This window comes from Eptesicus fuscus, chromosome 2 (genome assembly GCF_027574615.1).
Source record: "Eptesicus fuscus isolate TK198812 chromosome 2, DD_ASM_mEF_20220401, whole genome shotgun sequence".
NCBI lineage: Eukaryota > Metazoa > Chordata > Mammalia > Chiroptera > Vespertilionidae > Eptesicus > Eptesicus fuscus.
Genome location: NC_072474.1, coordinates 116043218 through 116066266, shown reverse-complemented (window position 1 = coordinate 116066266; position 23049 = coordinate 116043218). Strand labels below are relative to the sequence as shown.

Genomic DNA, 23049 nt, shown 5'->3' with positions numbered 1-23049 from the left:
ACCAGAGAGGCCCCTGCCTGGCCCATCCCGAACTCCAGACCCCAGAGGTGGGAGTCAGCACCCCCACACTGTCCACACAGAGGCCGGGCACAGGCTGCCCCTTAGCAGTCGGCTGGGAGCACTCCCCACACCCCGGGCCGGACGCCTGCCCAGGGCAGCCTGCACGCCCCGCCCCCCCCCACGCCCAGCTCGGCAGTCGGCCTGCAGGTGAGCCCTAGCGGCCTCCTGCCCTTGAGGTCCAGCCCCTGCTTCTGCCCGGCTCCAGGACAAGGCCGTGGCGGAGCCAGTCAGCCGGCTGTTGGAGAGCACGCTCAGGAGCAGCCACCTGCCCAGCAGGATCGGGGCCCTGCACGGCGCCCTCTACGTGCTTGAGTGCGACCTGCTGGACGACACGGCGAAGCAGCTCATCCCTGTCATCAGCGACTACCTCCTCTCCAACCTCCGCGGCAGCGCCCAGTGAGTGGGGCTGGAGGGCCGGCTGGGACGGGCATGTCAGGCCCCAGCCTGTCACTGCAGAGCTCGGGCACCCGGGGCCCCTCTCCTGGGCCGTGGCCGGGGCGCCCGCATGACTGAGCGGCTGCCCCTGGTTGCAGCTGCGTGAACCTGCACAGCCAGCAGCACGTGCTGGTGATGTGTGCCACCGCCTTCTACCTGGTCGAGAACTACCCTCTGGACGTGGGGCCGGACTTCTCCGCATCCATCATACAGGTGACCGGCCCGGCGCTGTCCCCGTGGGGAACACTGCCGGGACGGACGGGAGCCCGAGGCCGGGCCCTGACTCGGACGCCTCCTCTCGCTCAGATGTGTGGGGTGATGCTGTCAGGAAGCGAGGAGGCCACGCCGTCCACCGTTTACCACTGCGTCCTGCGCGGCCTGGAGCGCCTCCTGCTGTCCGAGCAGCTGTCGCGGCTGGATGCCGAGTCCCTGGTCAAGCTCAGCGTGGACAGGGTGAACGTGCACAGCCCGCACCGGGCCATGGCGGCCCTGGGCCTGATGCTCACCTGCATGTACACAGGTGAGGGGGACACGCTCACCCCTGTCTCCTGTCGCTGCTCCCCGGAACGCGGATCACAGTCCCCGAGGTTCTCGAGGGCAGTCCAGAGCCGCGATCCCTGTCGTGTTGCTGCGCGGGCGTCACACCCCTGGAGCCCAGGGCTCCCTCCTGGTGCAGGTCGTCTCGGGCTCGCTGACCGGCCGTGCGGCTCCGGCGCCTCTGCAGAGCCCGGCCAGCTCCCGGCGCCTAGCAGTGCTGCCCCTCGTTTCAGGGAAGGAGAAGGCCAGTCCCGGCAGAACCTCCGAGCCCGGCCCTGCCGCGCCCGACAGCGAGTCCGTGATCGTGGCCATGGAGCGCGTGTCTGTTCTTTTCGACAGGTAAGCAGGGAAGCCCGCTTCCGTCCTCTCGGCCGCTACTTCCCGCCGCGTCCTGACCAGCCCGGCCTTGCTCGCTCCGGAGAGGGCAGTGCTTGGCCCCTGCACCCGAGTGCACCTCTCCTGAAGGCGGGCACAGCAGCGGGGTCAGCGGGCACGTGGAGGGGTGTGGAGGGCTGGGCAGTGACGGGACCCTCCAGCACCTGCTGCCTTTTGGGGGAGGCGAGGTCCCAGCAGGCTCATGTGGCGCCCAGGGCTGGGCAGCGCCCCGCCGCATCGGGACGGCTCCTGACAGGAAGGGAGGGTGTGTGGGGCCCAGCATTGGCCTGAATGGCAAACAAGCGGGTTCTGAGAGGATTGGCTGCCTCCCCGCACGCTTGCCAGCTCTGGGGAACAGGCTCGGGGCCTCATCGGACTTGGTCTGTGGGACAGGCCTCCGCCCAGGGGGCATGATGTGTATGGCCTCAGGGAGGCTGGTTCTGTCCACGTGGCCGTCACGAGGTCAGCCCGGCTGTCACAGGGTCAGGTTGCCTGTCACGGGGTCAGCTTGCCTGTCACGGGGTCAGCCTGGCCATCACATGGTCAGCTTGCCTGTCACAGGGTCTGCTTGCCTGTCATGGGGTCAGCCTGGCCTTCACATCGTCAGCTTGCCTGTCACGGGGTCAGCCCGGCCGTCACGGGGTCAGGTTGCCTGTCACAGGGTCAGCTTGCCCATCACTGGGTCAGCCCGGCCATTACGGGGTCAGTTTGCCCGTCACGAGGTCAGCCCGGCCATCACGGGGTCAGCCCAGCCATCAGAGGGTCAGCTTGCCCGTCATGGGGTCGGCCTGGCCTTCACGGGGTCAGCTTGCCCGTCACGGGGTCAGCCCGGCCGTCACGGGGTCAGCTTGCCCGTCACGGGGTCAGCCCGGCCGTCCCAGGGCCAGCAGGGAGACCTTTCCGCAGGTGCAGTGTGGGCGCTCAGCCTGGGGACACTGGTGGGCGGGAGGGACGGCCGGTGGGTGCTGGCGTCTGTGGGCGGCTGGGCGTGGGCACACCTGGCAGGAGGCATGGCCCGCGGCTTACACAGCGTCTGCCCGTGTGCGCCTGAGGGTGACCAGACGGCTCTCCCCGCGTCTAGAATGGTACCCCTCGGGGGCAGGTTCAGGGCCCACAGGGAGGACCAGCAGGGGTGCAGATGGGTCCAGGTGAGGAGAGGAGAGGAGGTCCCCGCGGACTGCAGGGCCACAGGGGGCAGTGCGTTCATCACGCATTAGGTCTCTACTGCAGTGCCACTGCCCCCCCCCCCCCCCCAGCACCGCACGGGCCTTACACCCCTTTCTGCATCGTGGCCTTGCGTGGGAGGGGAGCCCCAAGCCTGGGCGCTTGTCTGCGGGTCACTCGTGAGGTCCTCAGTTAACATTCTAGGTGCCCCGGGAGACCAGCCTGGAAAGTCTCTGAAGGTCCCGGCGGGGCGGGGGGGCGGGGCTGACCGAGTCCCCTCCTTTCAGGATCAGGAAGGGGTTTCCCTGTGAGGCCCGCGTTGTGGCGCGGATCCTCCCTCAGTTTTTAGACGACTTCTTCCCTCCGCAAGACGTCATGAACAAAGTCATTGGGGAGTTCCTGTCCAACCAGCAGCCCTACCCGCAGTTCATGGCCACCGTGGTGTACAAGGTGAGGCGTGGCGCCAGGGAGGGCGGGGCGCCAGCCTGAGCGGGCTGACGGGCTTGGAAGCCTGGGCGTCTCTTGCCACCTGGACGAGCGGCCTGACTCCTGCCCTGAAGCCAGCACGGTTGCCTGTTGAAGGGGTGCCCCTCCCGCGCCCCCTGACGCTCTGGCCTCCCCTCCTCAGGTTTTCCAGACCCTGCACAGCACGGGGCAGTCGTCCATGGTCCGGGACTGGGTCATGCTGTCCCTCTCCAACTTCACGCAGAGGACGCCCGTGGCCATGGCCGTGTGGAGCCTGTCCTGCTTCTTCGTCAGCGCGTCCACCAGCCCGTGGGTCTCGGCCATGTATCCTCCTGGGGTCCTGGGCCGGGCGGGCAGCCCTGCCTCCCACCGCCCTCTCTCCTGTCAGGTCTGGGTTGCTGTCTGTGTGACTTTCCCAGCCTAACCTCTGCCAGGCCCCCGGTGTCAGGGTGCCATTGACCTTGAGCCCCTAGAGAGCGAGACGTGGACAGGCCCCAGAAAGCATGCTGACCACGGGCAGGAGAGGCGGGCCCTGCCCCTCGCCTGCACCGGTCTGTGCTGGTTCTCATTATCCTGTCGCTGTGCCTGTGTCCCCTGGGGAGGCTCCGTGGAGCTCCAGACCCACCCACAAGTGCTGGCTGCCAGGGGGCGTTCCCAGCGCCTCTGCAGGGAGCGGGAGGCTGGGCGGGCGGCCGCGCTCCTCACTCCGAGGGAGCAGGGCTAGCAGGAGTGGCGCTCGCCAGCCGCATGGGGAGCCAGGCCAGGTAAGTGCTCCCAGGGGAGTGCCCCGCTGCACGGCCAGGCCCCGCTTCCTCCCAGCTCTGCCCGCCCCCCTCTGCTGGGCAGAGCTGTTTCCCAGCCAGACGGAGGCAGCAGAGGCGGCGACCCGCCTGGGAGCTGTCGGAGGTGGGAGGCGGCTGCGGGTGTGGCCCCGGTCCGCGGTCCTGCCCTGGCCTGTGGGCTCCGGGACCCTCTGGGCAGCCTAGACCCGCGTCGGTCGGCGTCGCGCTTGCACCTGGCTCCTTAACTCGCCGGCAGCCTGCCCCACGTCGTCAGCAGGATGGGCAAGCTGGAGCACGTGGACGTGAGCCTCTTCTGCCTGGTGGCCGCGGACTTCTACCGACACCAGGTGGAGGAGGAGCTGGACCGCCGGGCCTTCCAGTCCGTGTTCGAGGTGGTGGCGGCGCCAGGAAACCCGTACCAGCGGCTGCTGGCTTGTTTGCGGAACGTTCACAAGCTCGCCACGTGCTGAGCACCCGGGGCACGGCGGCGGGTTCGGCGGGGGCTGTGTCCAGCGGGCGCCCTGCAGTGCGGCCGCCGCAGGGGGTGCTGCGGCCGATGCGGGGCTGAGCCTGCGCCCTGGCGGAGAGCTGGCGTGGCTGCGTGGCTGGCCCTGCCGTGGAGCTAATTAATGCCGGATCACGGTGTGCACCTTCCTCCCCGACGTCATCGCGGTCCTGGCGGCCAGGCTGCCGCTGCTCTCACGTCTGACGTCCGGCCAGGAGCACCGGGACCCGGGGGCTGGGCTGTGTCCTGCTCCCGGCGGCGTGTGCGGTGGGCGGCGGAGCACGCGGGCCGGCGCCACGCTTCCCTTTCTCTGTTTTCTTCTCAGGACTTAAAGTTGAATTCTATCAGTAAAGAGATTAATTTTAAGGTACCTTTCTATGCCGTGTAAGTCTGCGCCGCTCGCCACAGCCCCGTGGGCGCGACAGACTGTCCCCTCCCACGTCACTCTGTCCGGCTGCTGCTGGCACCTGCCCCTCAGCACGTGGCGCCTTCACGGCAACCCCCGCCTCCCCGCCCCCCGTTTTCATGCAGCCACGTCAGCTAGAGTGTGGTGAGGGTCAGGTGCAGACGCTGTCCAGGTCCCCCGTCCTCCCCATCGGAGAGCTCAGCTTGCCCCCTCCCCGCCGGGCCTGCGCTCCCCAGCCGGGTCTCCTGAGGCTGGGCCCACTGGGATACCAGCTGCAGCGTTTACGCCCCTCTTGGTCGGAAGCGAAGCTTGGTGTCTTGGCAGGTGTTAGAGAGAGACCCCAGCCCCTCCTCACACCTGTGCCGGGCCTCCTGGCAGCCCAGGAGCGCCGGGTCCGTGCCTGGGTGATGGGCTCTGCCTAGAGGGGCAGGGCGAGGTGGGGCAGGCAGTCACTGGCCAGTCTGTGGCCCCTCAGACGGCCGCCTCGGCCCAGGCCCAGGCCGCTGGACCAGCTTACTGTTCCAGCCCAGCGTGGTCAGAACATCCGTGCAGATGGGCTGGCGAGCCGGGGCCATGCCCAAGGAGCCCCGAGTGCGTGGGGGGCTCTGCTTGCTGACCTTCCAAACCCCCTCCCCCAGGCACTCTGCTTCCTCGGTCCCCAGAGGTGGGCTGGCCGTTTGCTCATCAGCTCAGGTGCAGTCAGGGTTCGAGGTGTTTCACGTAAGGGGAGGTCACTTTGAAGCTTTCAGATGTGGGCACAGGAGGCGCCTTGGTTAGTGGCCCTCCCTGTGTGAGGCCTGCCATCTCACCACCGTGAAAAGGCCCGCGGTGGGGGCAGCTGGGGCCAGGGTTTGCCCGTGGCTTGCACGGAGCGGGGCTGTGGGCCCCTCCTCACAGCAGCCTGGGCTTTCCGGGCAGCCCCAGCGGAGCCTGGCTGGGGCGGGCACGACGGGGTGGGCAGGCGCCTGAGCAGGCCCCTCGGGGCTCGGCCGATTTTTAAGGAAAGGTGAGAGCCACCCTCCTCCCTCGCTCACCTGGGCTCCCATCTCATCCTAGCTTCTCCCCTAAACGCCTGCTGGGGTGTTTGGTTGGTAGGAAAGAACGGGGTGCCTGTAGGGGTTGGGACCGTTCCCCGCAGGGCCTCACCATGGGCCACCGGGCGTGGAGCCAGCCTCAGGCACAGCCGATCTGGGCAGCCGCTCTTCTCGGCTGGGAGCAGCGCTGGCCCAGTGCGCGTCCTCGCTGCGCCGGGTGAGCGTGTGCGCACGCGTCTGTACTCACCTGTGTGTCTCGAGGCGCTCAGGCGCAAGGCCTCCGGAGCAGCCCGCCAGCTCTCCTAGAAGCCACCTGCCTCCTGGGCGCAGCCTGAGGCGGGCGGTCCTCGCTCATTAAACCCGCTGAGAGAGCCCCCTTGTCGACTGTGCACCAGGGGGGAGACTCGACCTTCTTAAAAGTCTGCGCACACAGTCACACCGGGGGTAGAGGTCACCGTCAGGTGTGTGTTGGCAGTTTCCTGCGAGGAGTATCAGGAAACATGGACGAGACGTGAGCCTGTGTGCGCCGCACTGCAGCGTGTGTCCCCCACACACACACACACGCACACACGCGCACACACACACACACACGCCCCGCCGAGTGCCTTCACGCTGCCGCTGCTTCTCCTGGCAGCGGTGCCCCTCCGGCCGGAGCAGGAACTCGGGACGGAGGCAGCGCAGCCCCACCCTGGCCCTGCAGGCGCCCTCGCTGCCCGGCTGCTTTTGCGCTCCCGGCCGCGGCTGTTCGGTCTGAGCCGCACTCTGAGCCGCAGGAGCAGGAGCAGCGCGGGGTTGGCTTGGAGCGCCGGATTCTGGGGGAGTGGCACCTGCTTCCTCTCGCACGTCTGCTTCCTTCCTCGCACGTGTCCTCACGGGGGCTTTGTCCCGCCCTCGGTGGTGAGGGCCCCAAACCAAGACGGAGGCCGCCGGCCGGGCCATGTTCTGACGGGGGTGGGGGTGTGGCAGGGCCCGGAGAGCCCGGGCCGGCTCAGCGGGACCAGAAGCACCGCGTTGTCCGGGCGGCCCTGGGCTCACGCGTGGCCTGTGCACCCTCGGCAGCGGGGCCTGCTCAGATGGCGGTGACGAGGGAAGGTGGCCTGGCACAGTCTGGGCCTTGCTCCCCGCCAGCCTGTCGCTTTCTAATGAGCGGAAGGTACCTCCTTACCCCAAGTGCTGCTGGGAGCAGCCTGCCCTGGGCAGCCACTGCGGCCCCCGCTGCGGCCCCCGGCCACCCCCGGGCCTCGCTGGCCATCACAGGGGTATGGCTCGAGCTCGGTGGGGCTGCAGCACAGTGGCCATTGGGGGTTCGAGCCAGCACTGGGGGTCAGCAGGGCAGTGATGGGCGCGTCCCGGAGCCTGCCCCGGACCTATCTGCTTCTGAAGGGGAGGCGAGGGAGAGGTATGTTGTTTTTGAAGCGGCTGCAGACCTGCACACCTGAATTAAAGGAAGTCAAACCGAGCTGCGCGAGGCCTTTGCTTCTGGAAACCTAGACTCTGCTGAGGGGCGGAGGCTGCACCGCACGCCCGTCGAGCGGAGGGACAGCGTCTGTCCGGTGGGGACCACGTGGCCCACAGACCGCAGGCGCTGCTTAGTGGTGTAAAGCAGTTACACGGGCCATGGGTTTCGGCACTGAGTCTGCTTCCATGTTGGCCTGGGACGCGGGAGGGGTGGCAGGGCCTGGCTTTCCAGCCCTTCGGCCCGGCTGGCCCCTCCGCCTGCTTGGCTGTCGGCACCCGTGCCCTGGGCTGCGGCGGCCCCAGCACCGTGGCCCCCGAAGTCTGCTCGGCGCCTGGGCCGTCCGCACGGCATGCCTGGTGCACATGTGTGCTCGCCAACCTGCACAGAAAGCCGGCTGTGAGCTGCTGGCAGGGGCCTCGGGCTGTGAGCTGAAGGCCTGTGGCCACGTCAGGCTCCGGTCACCCCAGGGGCTCTGAACACTTGATGGGGTGACTGCACCTCCACGTCTGTGTCCCTGGGAGAGAGCTCCAGGGCCTCGTGGCCTCACCCTTCAGAGCTGCCTAAGTCCGCCCTCCCCGGCCAGGCCGGCCACCCCGCCTGGCCCGCCGTAGTTCCCGGGAAGAAAGGGTCCAGGTGGGGAGCAGCGCTGAGCCCGGTGAGCAGCTTGTCTGCTGGAAGCCCCGCCTCGGACCTGAGATCCGGGAGCCCCTGGGTGTGGGAGGGAGGGAGCCTCAGGGCCTGGCCCACCCCGACCCCTGGGCAGCCGCGGTGGTGTGCTGCCGGCCCGGGCACAGAGTTCGCCACTTTGTGGAGCCACTGAGGCTCGGAAGCCAGGCGCGGCCCCCGGGCGCCCACGGCCTCCTGGCCTCCGCACGGCCCCTGCCCTGGGCTCCCGGGGCGGCCACGGCTGCCGAGCGCCGCACAGACCCCCAGCGTCAGTCTCCGGGAGATGGGCCTCGCCCGCACGCACCTCCCCGGGCCCTCCCCCCTGACCCCCCTTCTCCTGCAGGTGCAGCTGGACGCCTGGCCCCCGCCCTCTGCCTCCCCCTCCCGCAGAGCCTGAGGGTCCCAGCAGGCCATGCAGCTGTGCCCAGGTATGGAGTCCCCCCGCAGAGGACAGGCCCAGCTCATCGTCTTTGGGGGCTCGCTGGTGCCCACTGACACCTGCAGAGGAACAGCCGGGCTCCAGCCTTGACCCACGCCCGCTGGAGTTCCCCGGTGCCCGGGCCCTGAGCCCGGGAGTGACGCCCGTGGACCAACTGCTGCCCGGAGGCATTGGGACCGGCAGCAGTCCTGGTGGAACCCCAGCCAGGGACCCTGGGGTGGCAGCACGTCCTGACAGCCACCTGCCGGCCCCAGCCAGGCAGCCCCAGCCTCTGCCCTCCCGAAGCCCACTGCCCGTCTCTCCCTGGCCCGCGCCCACGTGCTGAGGGCGAGGTGAGGCAGCCGTGGGCCTCGGCCCGGTGGGGAAGGTGCTCCGGCGGGCTGAGGCCCACCCCAGGGCCACTGAGAAGCTCACATCCTTCGCCCGAGGGGCGGGACTTCCTGGAGGGAGTGGGCTTTCTAGTCCCTCACTCACTGCAAACACTCCTGAGTCGGTGCCCAGTGCCAAGGCCCAGAGGAGGGTGGCAGCCGTGAGCCTTCCTGGGGGTGCGGCAGGGCCAGGCGGTGGTGTCCCCATGACCCCAGTGACCCCTGAGGCCCAGAAGGCGGGGCTCCCAGTGGGAGCTGACGGCAGGGCCAGGCCTGACCCAGGAGCTGCTCTGAGATCCCCCCTGCCACCCTGCCCCCTGCCCTTCCAGCTGTGACTGAAGGGAGGCGGGCACCCCAGCTGCTGCCCCGTCCCGGGCACCTCCCTGAGCTCAGGCCACTGCCAGAGCCCTGCACTGCCAGGCGGGTGGCCAGGGCGGCACGGGGCTCCTCGCGGCCAGCAGGGCCTGCCCAGCAGGAGCCATGGCCATGGCATGGACCACTGGCTTCTCTCAACGCTGGCGTCGCCTCTAGGCGGCGCCCTCTCCCTGCTGTCCCCACAGCTCCCCTGCCCCATGGCTGTCCCCGGGCACCTGAGTCCCTGAGCCCCGCTCTTAAGCCCCTTCCCGCGATACAGCCTCACTGTCTCACGGTGCCCTCCCAACCCAGCCGGCGCTGGAGGTCAGGGTCTGTGTCCCCTGGCCCTGGAGACAGGCTAGCCTCTGTCACGTCCTGACAGGCCCGAAGGAGGGTGAGGGTCCCCAGCCACAGACCCAGCCAGCAGCCACCTTCGAGGTCCGCATTGAGGCCGCCCAGGAGAGGCGGTGACCGGAGCCCTGGGCCGCCACAGCCGTCTGCATTGGCTGCTTCGTGGGTGCAGAGGAGCCTGCCGGCCCGCGGGGGCCACACCCAGCCCCGGGCTAGCCTGCCCGGTGCCAAAGCCTGGCCCGGCCCCTTGCCCACAGGTGACCGCACCTTTTGGGCCTCACGCTTTTCATCTGTAAAGCGGGTGTTAACAGTGCCGGCCTCCCTCACAAGCGTGCGGGGAGGGTCCAAGCAAAACACACGGTACAGCGTGTAGGACGGTGCCCGGCACGCGGGTGCTCAGTGCTCCTCAGCCTTGTCTCTGCGGGGTCTAACCTGGGCCACACAGCTGGAGGGAGGAAACAAAACAGCTGGCTCAGGTGGCTCCAGTCCCTGGAGGGGAAAGGGCAGAAGGACCACAGTGGAGTAGGAACACTTCAGAGAGGAGGTGATGTCAGAGCAGGGTTTTGAAGGATGAATAGGAGTTTGCTAGTAAGAGCAAAGGCAACGTCTAGGTTACTGGGGCCGGGGATGACTTAAGGTTGGTCCCATCATTCGTTCACTCACTTTCTCAGCGGGCCTTTGCCGGCCCTTTCCTGTGGGTCTGAGGATGCAGGAGTGCCGCCTGCCCGCCGGGAGGAAGGGCTGGGCTGTGCTAGTGCAGCGTGGCCGGGGCCATGGTGGGGCTGCCCAGGGCAGCGGGGACACCCACACCGGCTCCCAGCTCCTCTCCGGCCTCAAGAACGGTCCTGGTGCCTCAGCCCACCCGTCACCCAGGCCGGCCAGCAGCCCCCCTGCCGGGAGGGAGATGGGCCGCGGAGGGGCGGGGCTGGGTGTGCTCAGGGCCGGAGCCGCTCCTGCGCGGCCTGGGGTTCACGTGTGCATTCTCCGCTGTAAGGCGTGAGCGTGTTGCCCGGGCCGCTGTGCATGGACCTTGGGAGAGGAGCCCTGGCATGTCCCTGAGGGTGTCTGCTCCTGAGTCCCCTCCCCCTTCATGCCCGACTCTGCCCCCACCCCTCCCTCCTCCCCTCAGTCTCCGTCTCCCTCTCCGCCTGCCCCGTCTCCGTGTCTTGTCCCACCCCCATCCTGGGCTCTCTGGGCTGCGGCCTGCGTGGGCCTGCGTGGGCCGGGGCCAGGCTGAGGTGGGGGCTGCGGCCCGGGTTCCACCTCTCAGGAGCCAGGTGGCCCAGCGTGGGCGCCTGGGCCCATGTGGCCTTGGCCATGGAGGCCTGGCGGCCAGGCTGGGGCGGAGGCAGGGCCGGGACCCCGGGCCGCCGGTGTTGGGCCTGGCCCGCCCGCTGCAATATTGATGGCCCGTCACAGCGGCCCTGATTCCTGCGCTTTCAGTTAAAAGGTTTCTGTTGTTGTAGCTGATGCAGTTGCTCTGTTGCTATGGAAACGTGACATCAAAATGACGTTTCCCGTTTAAAAGCTTTTAACTAAATTCCTGCCTGTCAGATGTAGGCCCCATTTTGAGCGTGGAGCTGCCTTCCCAGAGTGGGGCTCCGTCCACGGCGCCGGCCCCGGCCTCCCCGAGCCGCTCGCTCACCCGCAGGCGCCTCCGGCATGGCCGCGGCCGAGGTGCCCGGCTACCTGGTGTCCCCGCAGGCGGAGAAGCACCGGCGGGCCCGGAACTGGACCGACGCCGAGATGCGCGGCCTCATGCTCGTCTGGGAGGAGTTCTTCGAGGAGCTGAAGCAGACCAAGCGCAACGCCAAGGTGTACGAGAAGATGGCCTGCAAGCTGCTGGCCATGACGGGCGAGCGCCGGCTGGGCGAGGAGATCAAGATCAAGATCACCAACATGACCTTCCAGTACAGGTAGGCTCTGCGCCCACCGCTGCCCCCACTGCGCGCCAAGGGCACCGCCACCACGGCCCGCGGGCACCCCACCCGCCCTGCCCCACGGCCCGCGGGCAGCTGCCCCTGGCCCGCACCCACCCCAGCCAGGAGCCTGCAGACCCCAGCGCAGGCTGGCGCCACAGCAGGTGTTGGGGTGCTGCCAGACAGGGAAACTGAGGAAGAAAGAGGCTCAGCTCCGGGCCTGTGAGTCCCGCCTGGTCCTGACGCTCAGTCGTTTGTAGCATCCACTGCGGCCACTGTGACCTCAGGGTTGGGGAGCCCTGAGCCCAGGAGGGGCCCCTGGTCTTGGGGGAACTGCGGGTCAGGGGCACAGACAGGCTCCGGGGGGGCAGAGGCATTGTCCAGGGAGGAAGCCAAGCGTGGCCCACGGGCCCAGCACCTTGGGGTTCATGCCGCCCAGGCCTGTGTGCAGAGGGGCAGTGTGGAGAGGGTCATGGTCAGGGTGAAGGTCACCGGCTGGTGGAAGGTCGCAGACGGGCCCGGGTCTTGCTGACGTGAAGGCCAAGCAGGAGCTGGGAGCCATGGGGGCAGCACCAAGGGCCTGGGGTCCTGTGGGCGCCTGTGCAGGGCGGGCCTGGCTGCCCCCGAGCCTGGCAGTGCCCAGGACGTGAGGGGCTGCCCTGGGTGGGCCCGCTGGCCCCGGCCCTGCTGCCTCCTGGTCCTGGTGGCAGCCCCGGGCAGGGAGCAGCGGGGAGGCCAGGCTGGTGCAGACGGGCCCTGCAGGGTGGCCCCCGGCACCGTGAGCCACACTGGGGGGTCCACCCCTGTAGGCCGGGAGGTTGGAGGTGTGCGCAGGCTCCTCAGGCCCTTGCCCCCGAAAGGCTGTCTCCAGCTGCATTAACTTAGCGCTCTGTGGCCCGGGGAGGAGCGGGACCAGGGTCTGGCCCCGTCCAAAGGCCCTTTCTGACCCCAGGCAGGCCCCGGGCATAAGCGAGCGCGGGGTCAGGAGGCGGGGAGTCGCTTAGTGAAGTGGCTGAAGGGCCGCGCTCGGGCTCCCATCGGGTCTGGGTGATCCGTTATTTACCCCGAAAGCCTCGGTCCCAGGGGAGGGATTCGGTTCGCTCCTGGAGGCGGAGGGCGCGGGCCAGGCGGCCGCAGGGAGGGGGTGCGGCAGAGCGGGCACCTGGCGCGGGCGGGCGCGGGGGCTGGGATATCGCACCCTCCGTGCGGTGCCTCTCGGCTCCCGTCGCCAGGGAGAAACTGAGGCCAGAGCAGGCGAGAGACAGCCCAGGCTGCACAGCCCTGAGCAGGGACACTGTGGCTGACTCGTTCTCTACCGCCCCCCCCCCCACCCACACACACACAGAGGCTGCCCTTATTTGCTCACAGCCGCTCTTTGCATATTGAGGCTCAGGCTAAGGTCGCCTGAGAGGCTTCCATGCAGTGTGGTTTGTTGGGGTTCAGGGGCCTCCCGTGCTGGGGGCAGCCTTTCCTTTTTCCTCCAAGGAGTGGGCTGGCTTGAGGGGGTCTCTGGGGCTGGAGGGGCGCCCGGGTGGAGGCTGGGTGCCCAGTGTCTGCCCGACCTCCAGGGTGGATGGTGGTCCCGTGGCTGGGAAGACAGCAGCCACGCTCCGCCACACGTGATCTGTCCGTGGCGTTTGGCTGGGGCGTGTTCTGCTGAGGCAGCCTCTGCTCACCTCCCTGAGCCGCGGCCCCTCGTGGTCTGCGCTGTGGACTGGGGCGACTCGCTCAGATGGCCAGGCCCTTTCCAGCAACCAGTGGCCACACCCCGGTGGGGAGCCCGTGGGGGAGACGGGAGCCCGGCCACAGGGCACTCCAGCTGCAAGGTCTCCCGCGCCGGAGCAGCCTGGGCAGGGACGGGGCGCAGGCCGAGGCGGGGCCAGGGAGCCATGGACCGCAGGAAGCACTGGGTCTGCCGGGGCAGAGTCCCCCGCCCACCCGCCTGGGGCTTCTTTCCGGCCTGGCCTTGGCTGCCAGCTCGCCAGTGGGCCCACCTCCCCAGCCCTCACCTCCGGGGATGGCCCAGGCCAGGGCCTGTCTGCAGGGAGGGCAGGACGCTGGGCCTGTGGGGGCTCAGGCCCCTGGTGGGCAGAGCTGGGTTGTGTAGCCTCTTGGCCTGAGGTCTGGGTGGAGACGAGGGATGTGGGGCAGTGTGAGCAGGGGCCTGCCTGGCCCGGCCCGGCTGCCTTCTGGCACCTTCTGCCAACATGGTGTCTGGACAGCCCGCTGTTCGCCGGGCACCGGGCATCGTCCCACTAACCTTCCCTACGGCCGTGTGAGGAGCTCGCGCTGATCATCCCCATTTTACTGATGTGAACATGGAGGCTCAGAGAGGTTAATGCACCTGCCCAAGGTCACACAGCAAAGTGGTAGCTCGAGACACAGACTCAGGCCAGCTGGACGCCGAGGCCTGTGCCCTTAGCTCCTGTGGGTCTTGATCCCCGAAGCGGCCTCTTCAGAAACACACGTTCGTTCTGTTGCTCATTGGATGTTGGGGTGCCACGATGTCCCGTTCCTGTGGTGTGCCCCAGGTTTACTGCGTGGCGGTGTGGACCGTGCTGACTCGCGGGCAGTGCTCGCTCACGCAGGGAGCTCAGACCCCGCAGCACAGCGAGGAGAGGGACGATGGCGTGGCCCCGACCCCGTTCACGCTGCGGCTTTTAGCGTCCGAGGCGGCGTAGGTCCCGAGTCCAACTTCTTTCTAAGCCCAGTCACCTTGGCCCTGAGGCCGACTTTTCTGGGGAGGCCTGTCGCCCCAAGAGTGGCTGCCGCCCGAGCCACGTGGCCCCGGTCCCGGAGCCGCGCTGCCTCCGCCAGGGGCCGGGCGGGCCGGGCGGGAGCAGGCGGTTTCTCACACTTGGCTCTTGTGTGTCTCGTTGCAGGAAATTAAAATGCATGACAGATAGCGAGTCCGTCCCGCCCGACTGGCCCTATTACCTAGCCATTGATAGGATTCTGGCCAAGGCCCCCGAGTCCTGTGATGGCAAGCTGCCGGACGGCCAGCAGCCGGGGCCCTCCACGTCCCAGACCGAGGAGTCCCTGTCGCCGTCGGCTAAGTCCACCCCTCTGTACTTACCGTATACCCGGTGCTCCTACGAAGGCCGCCTCCAGGACGACGGCTCCTCCAGCTCCTCCAGCTTACTGTCCCTTAAGCTCAGGTAGTGTGCGTCCCCTTCTCCTGCCCCCGCAGCGGGCTGTGAGCGGCCAGGGCACACGTGGGTGGGTTTTCAAGGGTGAAGAGGAGTTGGCCCATTGAGAAAGGGAACAGGAAGTGTTCCCTTGCCGGCGGGCTATAGAGGGGAGGCGGCCATGAGCGCCTCCGGGGACAGGGCGGCCTCGGAGGGAGGCTCCGCAGGGAGGCGCGTGGGCCCTGCGCGGCGGTCCTGGCACAGACGGGTGTGTCTCCGGCTGCGTCTCTGTTGAGCTGTGTGGGAAGGTCTTGACCTCTCTGGGCCTCCGTCTCCCTCTGTAAACGGGTCGGTCCGTGGCTTCTCTGAGGGCGGCTGCGAGTCAGAGGAGAGGGCACACTCCGCAGGGCCTGGCACATGGAGGAGCGCCAAGGGCCCCCATCTGTGCGCCCGCCCTGCCTGCCCCTCGGCCTCTGCTTCTGGGCCCCCTGGCCCTCAAGCGGGCCCCGCCCTGGGGCCCCCTTCCTATCAGGAGAGGTGTGGGCTGAGCCTCCAGGGTCCTCGTATCCTGGCTGCTGTGGGTACGCCCCTCCCCTCTGCTGTCTGTCACGTGCTTCCTGCCACGTGACTCGGCCACTAGGATGTCACCGACTGCCACGCAGGAGCCTCAGCCGGTGGTGTGGGGCGGGAGAGCCAGAGGAGGGGACATGTGGGGTGGGTTTCCAAGGGTGAAGAGGAGTTGGCCAGTTGGAAACGAGAACAGGAAGTCTGGATCTGAGCCATGGCCCTGGCTCTCCCGAGCCCCAGTGTTCAAGTCGGCCATTCGGGGGCGGGGGGGGGGGGTGAGGGGGCATCTCGGGGGCCCTTCAATGCTGACACCCCCGGTGGTAGAGCGCCCGTTCCATTCGTCTGGTGCCCCTTGCTGGCGGGATTTCTCAGCAAAGACCCCGGACCAAAGTGCCTTCGCCGACAGCCAGGCCTCGTCAGCAGGGCAGCCTGAGTCCGGCCAGTGGTTCCTGTGGACCGAGCCCTGTCCCCAGACGCCGGCTGCCCCAGGGGCTGCTCCCGGGCTGGGCGGGGCCCAGAGCTCTGCTCTCCGCCCTGAGGCTGGCTGGTCGCTGTTCTACTCCGGAGGTTGGGGGGGGGCTGGGGGAAGGGGAGAGGGAGGGCCTGAGGGTCCGGTGGGATTGGGCAGCTCCCTGCCCACAAGTGGAGGTCGGTTCCACCAGGGGTGCCCCCACCCCTCAGCAGAGAGCCCCCGCCTGTGCTGCCTTCACCCCTGCCCACCAGGGATTCCTCCGTGCCCTCCCCAGGCGCCAGCCCCTGCCTCCCACCCCAGGTCCAGGTGGCTGGGATTGAAGGGGCCCAGGACCCAGGCCCTCTCTCCCGCGGCCTCAGTTTCCCATCTGCCCACAGCCAGCAGGACTGGTGGTCTCTGGCTTTGTGGGGGAGCCACACCGCCCAGCACCCCTCCCACCCAGCCTTCCTCCTCTCTCCCCGGGTGGCCTCTCCACCCTGAGCCCCCCGGGGCCTGTGTCCCCAGCCCCCAGCTCAGTGCATTTGGGGGTGTCCTCTGGCAGGGTGTTCCCCACCCTCCCAGGCTCAGGGGACTTGGGTGTCCTGTGACCGAGCTGCTGGGTCCCTGTGGACGGCCGTGCCAGTGGCCCCGTGGCCCTTTCACTGTCCTGGACGCTGAGCGCTGAGCGTGTGGCCGAGCTCCCTGGGGCCTCGGTTTCCCCTGGCCCGGTAGGTCCCCGGGAGGGTCGGGGCCCGTGCCGGCTCCGTGGCCATGGCTCACCGCCACGCTGTGCCGCCCACAGGTCAGAGGAGCGGCCCGCGAAGAAGCGCAAGGCGCCGGGCGGCCCGTTCCGCAAGCGGAAGCTGCGGCTGCTGGAGGCGATGCTGGAGGAGCAGCGGCGGCTGAGCCGCGCCGTGGAGGACACGAGCCGCGCCGTCGAGGACACGTGCCGCGAGGTGCGCCGCGTGCTGGACCAGCAGCACCTGCTCCAGGTGCAGGGCCTGCAGCTGCAGGAGCGCATGATGAGCCTGCTGGAGAAGATCATCGCCAAGTCCAGCGGCTAGGCCGGCCCGCAGGCGGACCCGAGGCCCCGCTCAGCACTCGGCGCCCCTGGGCACAGGCCAGGGTCCCCCGGCGAGAACGTGCTGGCGTCACGCTCCACTGTGGTTCCCCCGACGACACCTGGAACGTGGATGCTACACGTGTCTCCTCCCCGAGGGAGCACAGCCCGCCGTCCCATCCCGGGCGGAGGCAGCCCCAGGCTGGGCTGGTCCAGAGTCCGCAATGCAAGCAGGGCGGGCAGGTCTGCTTGCAGGGAAGCCTCCCCCAGGACAGCGGCTCTCCTCACCGCTCCCCGCCTGCCCTGAACGCCCGTGGATACTGAGGGGGCCCCCCACCTGCCCTAAATGCCCGCGGACACTGAGGGGGCCCCCCGCCTGCCCTGAACGCCCGCGGACACTGAGGGGGCCCCCCACCTGCCCTGAATGCCCGCGGACACTGAGGGGGCCCCCACCTGCCCTGAATGCCCACAGACACTGAGGGCCCCCCTACCTGCCCTGAATGCCCGCGGACACTGAGGGGGCCCCCCACCTGCCCTAAATGCCCGCGGACACTGAGGGCCCCCCCACCTGCCCTGAATGCCCACAGACACTGAGGGCCCCCCCACCTGCCCTGAATGCCCGTGGACACTGAGGGCCCCCCCCACCTGCCCTGAATGCCCTTGGACACTGAGGGCCCCCCCACTTGCCCTGAATGCCCTCGGACACTGAGGGGCACAGGCTTGCAGGGCCTTTTGCTCCTGCCCCGGGACGTGGGGCTGGGACCGTCCCCCCAGTGGGAACTAATAAAGGGAACCCGCCCACCATGGTCCCTCCCGTTCACTGGGCAGATGGAGGCTGAGACAGGCCTGTCCTCGCACGGCTCGCGTCGGGGAGCAGACAGACGTGACTGGAGAAATAAACACGTGGTGGGATGTGATCGTGGGCAGGGAAGGTGGGCCCAAGGGGAGGGGCTGGACTCAGCGGGGAGGCGGCAGGGGAGTGGGGGCCAGGGGGCAGAGGCGGGCAGCTGCCTCAGAGTCTCCGTCCCGGCCAGTGGCGACCTTTCTAGAAGCTCCTTGACTCCTTGGGCTCCGGTCTCTGGTTGCAAAGGAGGCTGGGTACTGAGTGCCTCCTGCCCTGGGACTGGCACGCTGCTGTCCAGGCCACAGGCTCTGAGGTGACACGGAGGGTGGGCTAGTGGCGGCGCCATGGTGTGGCTTCTGGTCGGAGAAGCCCCCTCTGGCTGCGCTGGGCCATCTGCTGGGGGCGGGGAGAGAGGGCAGGAGGCTGCCGTGGGCACTGGGGCAACGCCGCTGCTCACTGGACACTCCCGGGGCCCTGAGCCAGCCAGGCCGTCACCCAGGGCTACAGAGGTCACCCAGCCAGGCAGAGGTCACCCAGCCAGGCGGAGGTCACCCAGCCAGGCAGAGGTCACCCAGCCAGGCGGAGGTCACCCAGCCAGGCAGAGGTCACCCAGCCAGGCGGAGGTCACCGGGGTGCGGAGGTCACCAGCTGGGTGGCAAGACCCCTTCCCCAGCCCCGCGCATGGGCACAAACCCTGCTGTGGCTGGGCCCTGGCTTGGGAACTCGCCCGTGGGAACTCGCCCGTCTCCATGGCATGCACGTTCCCACCAAGGCCAGTCCGGCCGCCACGTGAGGTCACTGCGCCCATCGTCGGGCAGGGATGCCTGTGGCCCCGGCACCGCTGCGCAGTGGGGCGCGGGGAGGGCCGTGGGGAAGGCCCAGCTGGCCAGCTCGGGCCCCCCGCCTCCACAAGGCGCCCCCATAGGACTCACCGTGTGACCGGCACTGGGCCCCGCTGGCCAGCCTGGTATGTGTGTGGCCCATCGGGGGTCAGTTCTGCGCAGCCGCTCCCCGGAAACGCCCGTGTGGCCCTAGAGCCATGGCCGTGGCTGGGCCTGCTCAGCACTTTCTCACTGTGCTCGGCAGCAGCCGATTGAGGTGGGTGGGGGCCGTGGCAGGAGAGTTGCAGGGAGTTGGGGTGGATGCTGAGCAGCGGGGCCGGGGGGGACATGGAGGCCGAGTGGGTCTGGGTCACTGGTGCCGTGAGCGTGGCCCTGAGCTTCTCAGTGGCCCGTTCCACGGCCTTTTGGGCACCGGCCGGCCTCAGCGCTGGGATGCTGAGGGCACAGCCGGGTCCTCGTCCCGTCTCTGATGGTGCCGCCCAGGGGCGCAGGTGGTCACAGACGATACAGGGACGATCCTCCCTCGGGGGCACCTCAGGCTGGGAGCCAGGGCGGGCAGAGGGCGGGACTGGCTCACCTGAGTGGGGGGACCTGGGCACCCATCCCCACCCCCACCCCCCGCCCTCCCTGGCCCAGCCGCTCCTCCTTCCACGGCCCAGCTTGTCACACTGTGCGTGCCCTCAGTCCCGCACGGTGGTGCCCTCCTCCTCGTCCCAGGCTCTGCACCACCCCCTCCCCTCGCTTCCCGACGCCTGCCTCTCCTGTTCAGAGACCTTGCACGTTCTGCGGGGAGCAGTGCGGCTCGGGGCGCCAGCTGGCATCGCCCGCAATTATCCTTAAATTACTGGGACAATTTTAATTCCCAATAATTAGAAATATCAACTGCAGCTCAAGCTTTGAAACTAATGGAATTTTAATGGGCAGCTGCTTAGCTTACAGCCGAGAATAGTAACGCTGCCGGAGCCTGCCTCTGCGCCCACCCCGCGCTGGGAAAGTGGGTTTGGGGCGCTGGGACTCTCCCCTCAGGTGGAGTGGAACCTACATCCCAGACTTGGGGCCCCAAGGTCGATGTATCACCCCCGATCACCAGCCTGGCCCCGGGTCCGCTAGGCCCTCAGCCTCCCTCTGGGTCCGAGCCTGGACCCACGAGAGGCTGCCTCCTGGGGGGGCCTGCAGATCCGAGGCGCCCCCTGCTGCTCGGGCCGCAGGGGCCAGGCAGAGAGCAGGGGCTCCCGGGGCTCACCGCCCGTGTCTCGTCCCAGGACGGCAGGCAGGCGCCCTGCAGCCGGCGTGTCCGCGTTTTGTGCGGCTGTCGGTGGGAGGGAGGGCGGTGAGTCCGTTCAGCCTGGGCACCACCGTCTGGGGAGGGGGAGCGAATGGTGTCTGTGGGTGGCAGAGATGTTGCCTTTGAGAAAATCAAAATGACCTGATTTGTTTTTCTCTGAGGCCGGAGCTCTGTGTGTCCTAAAGGTCTCAGACTTCCCGTGTTGTATCCGGAAGCTGTGACTGTGCTCGGGTCCTGGATCCGCCTCAGGTCAGTCCCTGGATGTGACGCGAGTGAGAGCCCCGGCTCAGTTCCCCAGGCACCCGGGTCCCAGCGTAGGTTAAAGTCTCCCCTTCCCGCAGGGCGTTGGCTTTTGTCAAAATCAATTCTCTGAGCAACAGCGGGTCAACTTCACTCAGTTCCACGGGTCTGCATGTTACCTTCTCTCGATTACTGTAGCTCATAGCAAGTCTTTTTTTTTTAAAAAAAAAATAGATGTTTATTGATGTCAGAGAGGAAGGGAGAGGGAGAGAGAGAAGCATCAATGATGAGAGGGAATCATGGATCAGCTGCCTCCTGCACGCCCCACACTGGGGATGGAGCCCGCAACCCAGGCGTGTGTCCTGACCGGAAATCGAACTCTGACCTCCTGGTTCATAGGTTGACGCTCAGCCACGGAGCCCCGCCGGCCGGGCTATAATGTGTCTGTTTCCCTGGCTGCTTCGAAGATTCTAGTTCTTGTTTTCAGAAATGGGCCTCGGTGGTCTTTGTGTGCGTTCTGTTTAGGGTTTGTTGAGTTTGGGGAATCTATGGATTGATTTTTAAAAAATCAAATTTGAGAAAATTTTGGCCGCTATTTCTGCCAATATAGTTCCCCCGTGTTATGTTCCTGGGACTTTAATCACGCCCGGCGCATCGCGGGGTGTTGTCCGCAGCCACAGGCGCTCTGTTCTCGTGGCTCACTCGTGTTTCTCTGGGGTAGTGTGGGTTGTTCATATCGACGTGCTGAGCTTACTGAAACCCTCTCTTCCAGTGTCTGGCAGCTTCGCCAGCACACTTTTAATTCCAGATGTTGTGATAGTCTAGCTTTCAGTTTCTTCATTTCTTTGGAGATTTTCAGAGTTCCCATTTCTCTTCCAGAACACCTCATTCCTGTCTGTTATTCCTTTCATCTTGGTCTGTACACTCTCCCACTGCGTGTCGGCTCATTTCAGTTACTGGGCCACGTGGGGTCTACGTCTTTTGATGGTTTTTATTATAGGCTGTGTTTTCCTCCTTCCTCCCATGTCTCGTCACTTCTATCCCATTCCAAACATCGTGTGCAAATGAACGGTGGAGAGTGAGATGTAATGTTTTTACTTTGCTTTGCTTCTTTCCCACAGAATGCAGTTTCCTCCGTTTGGGTGCGGCGCTCCGTGGTGCCCCCGTCAGGCGGCTGAGGGGCCGGGCAGCAGCTTTCTCCGTGTTGCGGTGGGTCCACGCTGGGCCCTGTGCGCCCCCGCCCCCCAGGGCTGCCGAGGGGCCGGCTGCAGTTTCAGGTCTATTCGCCTCACCTTAGACCTGACTCCGGCCGCGCTGGGATCGCAGGGCCGGGAGGCGGCGGAGGACCGGCACACCACCCCGTCCAGCCCGCCTCTCACTTCCTCTGCGACGTTGGAGTCTGGGTGGGAGGGGCAAACGGGGTGCTGAGTGACGGGTCCTGAGGCTGGGCTGTTCCTCTGTTTTATTTTTGAATACATTTCTATTGATCTCAGAGAGGAAGGGAGCGGGAGAGAGAGAGAAACATCGATGATGAGAATCATGGATCGGCTGCCTCCTGCACGCCCCACACTGGGGATCGAGCCCACAACCGGGACATGTGCCCTGATCGGAATCAAACCCGGGACCCTTCAGTCCGCGGGCCAACGCTCTATCCACTGAGCCACACCGACCGGGCTGGGCTGTTCCTCCCTGCTCCCCCGCCACCAACACGTGGCCCGGCTCCTGTGGCAGGTGCGGACACTGGTCGGGGAGGAGCCCGTCTCTCCTGGGAGCTGAGTTCATAAAGGCTCCCTTGCAGCGACCGGCCTACCAGCCCGATAGGAAGGTATGCTGCCGTTCTCCTCGGCTTCTCCCGTAACCACGGGAGCGGACGCCTCATCTCCCGCAGCCCCGTGGCACCCCTGGGGGGCAGTGCAGCCCTTTCCCTCGCTGGGCAGGCAGGTTGTTAGAAATACGGCGAGCCCCCAAGTCAGGGGTCCGGGCAGAACAGAAAACATCCTCGGGAGCCAGGCAGCAGGCAGACATCTTTACTTCTGCGTAGAGGGGTGCGCACACGTGGTCTGGAGGCACCCGCGCTCCCAGCAGGCGGGCTGCTCGGCTTTATAATCCCTGACGCACGTGACCCGTCCTTGGCTCCTGATTGGAGCTCAGGCGCACGGTCTTTCCGATTGGCTCATTCAAAGGGAAGGGTTGGCCTTTGTGGTTTCAAGATGGCGGCCCCCAGGGGAGCTGCAAGCCATGCGGCCAACACGGCGGCTGCCAAGTCACACAGTCCAAAATGGCGGCTGTCTAAACTGTTCTTTGACAGACAAGGTGCCTTGTTTATTCTCACAAGGTGAACAGACTTGTCAGAGCTCCTCTTTGGAGCCTCACAAAACACTGTCGCAGTGGATTTCTCCACGTCTCCATCGCGGCTGTTCCACGGGCTCCCAGGAGCGGGCGCGCCTCCGGGCCGCCTCGGGGCAGCCGGGAGCGTCCGGGAGCCGAGCGCCCCTTACTTAGGGCTGCGTCGGGCCAGACCCAAGGGTGGGTGAGGTGGGTCGTTTTATTTAATACGAGCCAACTGCCTTTTCCACAGGCCAGTGAGACCTTTAACCACGGAGGACGGACCGGGAGGGGTGCGTGGTGCCGTCGGGAGGGGGAGGGAAAGGTGAACAGCGCCTCCCTGGGCCGGGCAGGGCGAGCCGGCTGTTCCGGGAGACGTGGCTGTGGGCGGGCGGGCACTCAGCCAAGGGGCCATCCGAGGAGCGGGCATCGGGGCTGGCCCCACGGTGCCCCTCGGAACCACGGCAGGAATGTCCGCGAGGCTGCATTCACGCACGACTCGAGCTGCACTGGGCGAGGCCAGCGGAACACCCTCCTGCCGACTTCAGAGGGAGCGGAGCCCAGGTCACGGCGGCACCGGCCCTTCAGGCTGATGGCTCGTGAGCACTGGGAGGAAGCGGCCGAGGAGGACAGGCAAAGCAGCGCCCAGGCGGCCTCCTCCATGTGTAAAGGCCTCGTTGTTTTAAGTCGGAGAGAGACCCCCGTCTTCACCTCTCTCCGGCCTTCTCCCAGCAGTCCGCCCTGTCCGCCCCGAGGGTGAGAGCCAGGCACCGGGGTCTCTGGGGCGCATCAGGGGGCAGGAGGGGACGGAGCTCTGCCCCAGGAGCCCTGCCAGCCGCTGGAGGGGTGCGCTGGGAAGTGGCTCCCACAGAGGAACCGCCAGAGGCCGGCCTTCCCGCCTGGAGCGTCTCCTGGTCCTGGCGAGGCCCTCAGAGGTGGGGCGACCGGCCTCCCAGTTTGCCTGGGACCAGGGATGCCAAAGCCCAGA

General features: G+C 67.4%; 2 protein-coding genes across 2 annotated transcripts in view; both read left to right on the top strand.

The window, feature by feature from the left end:
- The window catches only part of HTT (huntingtin), a 95909-nt gene extending 91220 nt beyond the window's left edge, over positions 1-4689 (top strand). Inside the window, exons 61-67 of the mRNA XM_054708427.1 lie at positions 266-456; positions 594-708; positions 802-1015; positions 1266-1371; positions 2859-3021; positions 3200-3360; positions 4075-4689. Of these exons, the coding sequence (XP_054564402.1) occupies positions 266-456; positions 594-708; positions 802-1015; positions 1266-1371; positions 2859-3021; positions 3200-3360; positions 4075-4288 (1164 nt within the window). The 3' untranslated portion in view covers positions 4289-4689. The remainder of the gene's footprint in view (positions 1-265; positions 457-593; positions 709-801; positions 1016-1265; positions 1372-2858; positions 3022-3199; positions 3361-4074) is intronic.
- A 3611-nt stretch (positions 4690-8300) lies between these two features.
- MSANTD1 (Myb/SANT DNA binding domain containing 1) lies at positions 8301-16529 on the top strand. Its single transcript, XM_028159691.2, has 4 exons — positions 8301-8316; positions 11052-11316; positions 14202-14477; positions 16268-16529. The coding sequence occupies exons 1-4, from the start codon at positions 8301-8303 to the stop codon at positions 16527-16529; spliced, it is 819 nt and encodes a 272-aa protein (XP_028015492.2).
- Positions 16530-23049: the final 6520 nt, after the last annotated feature.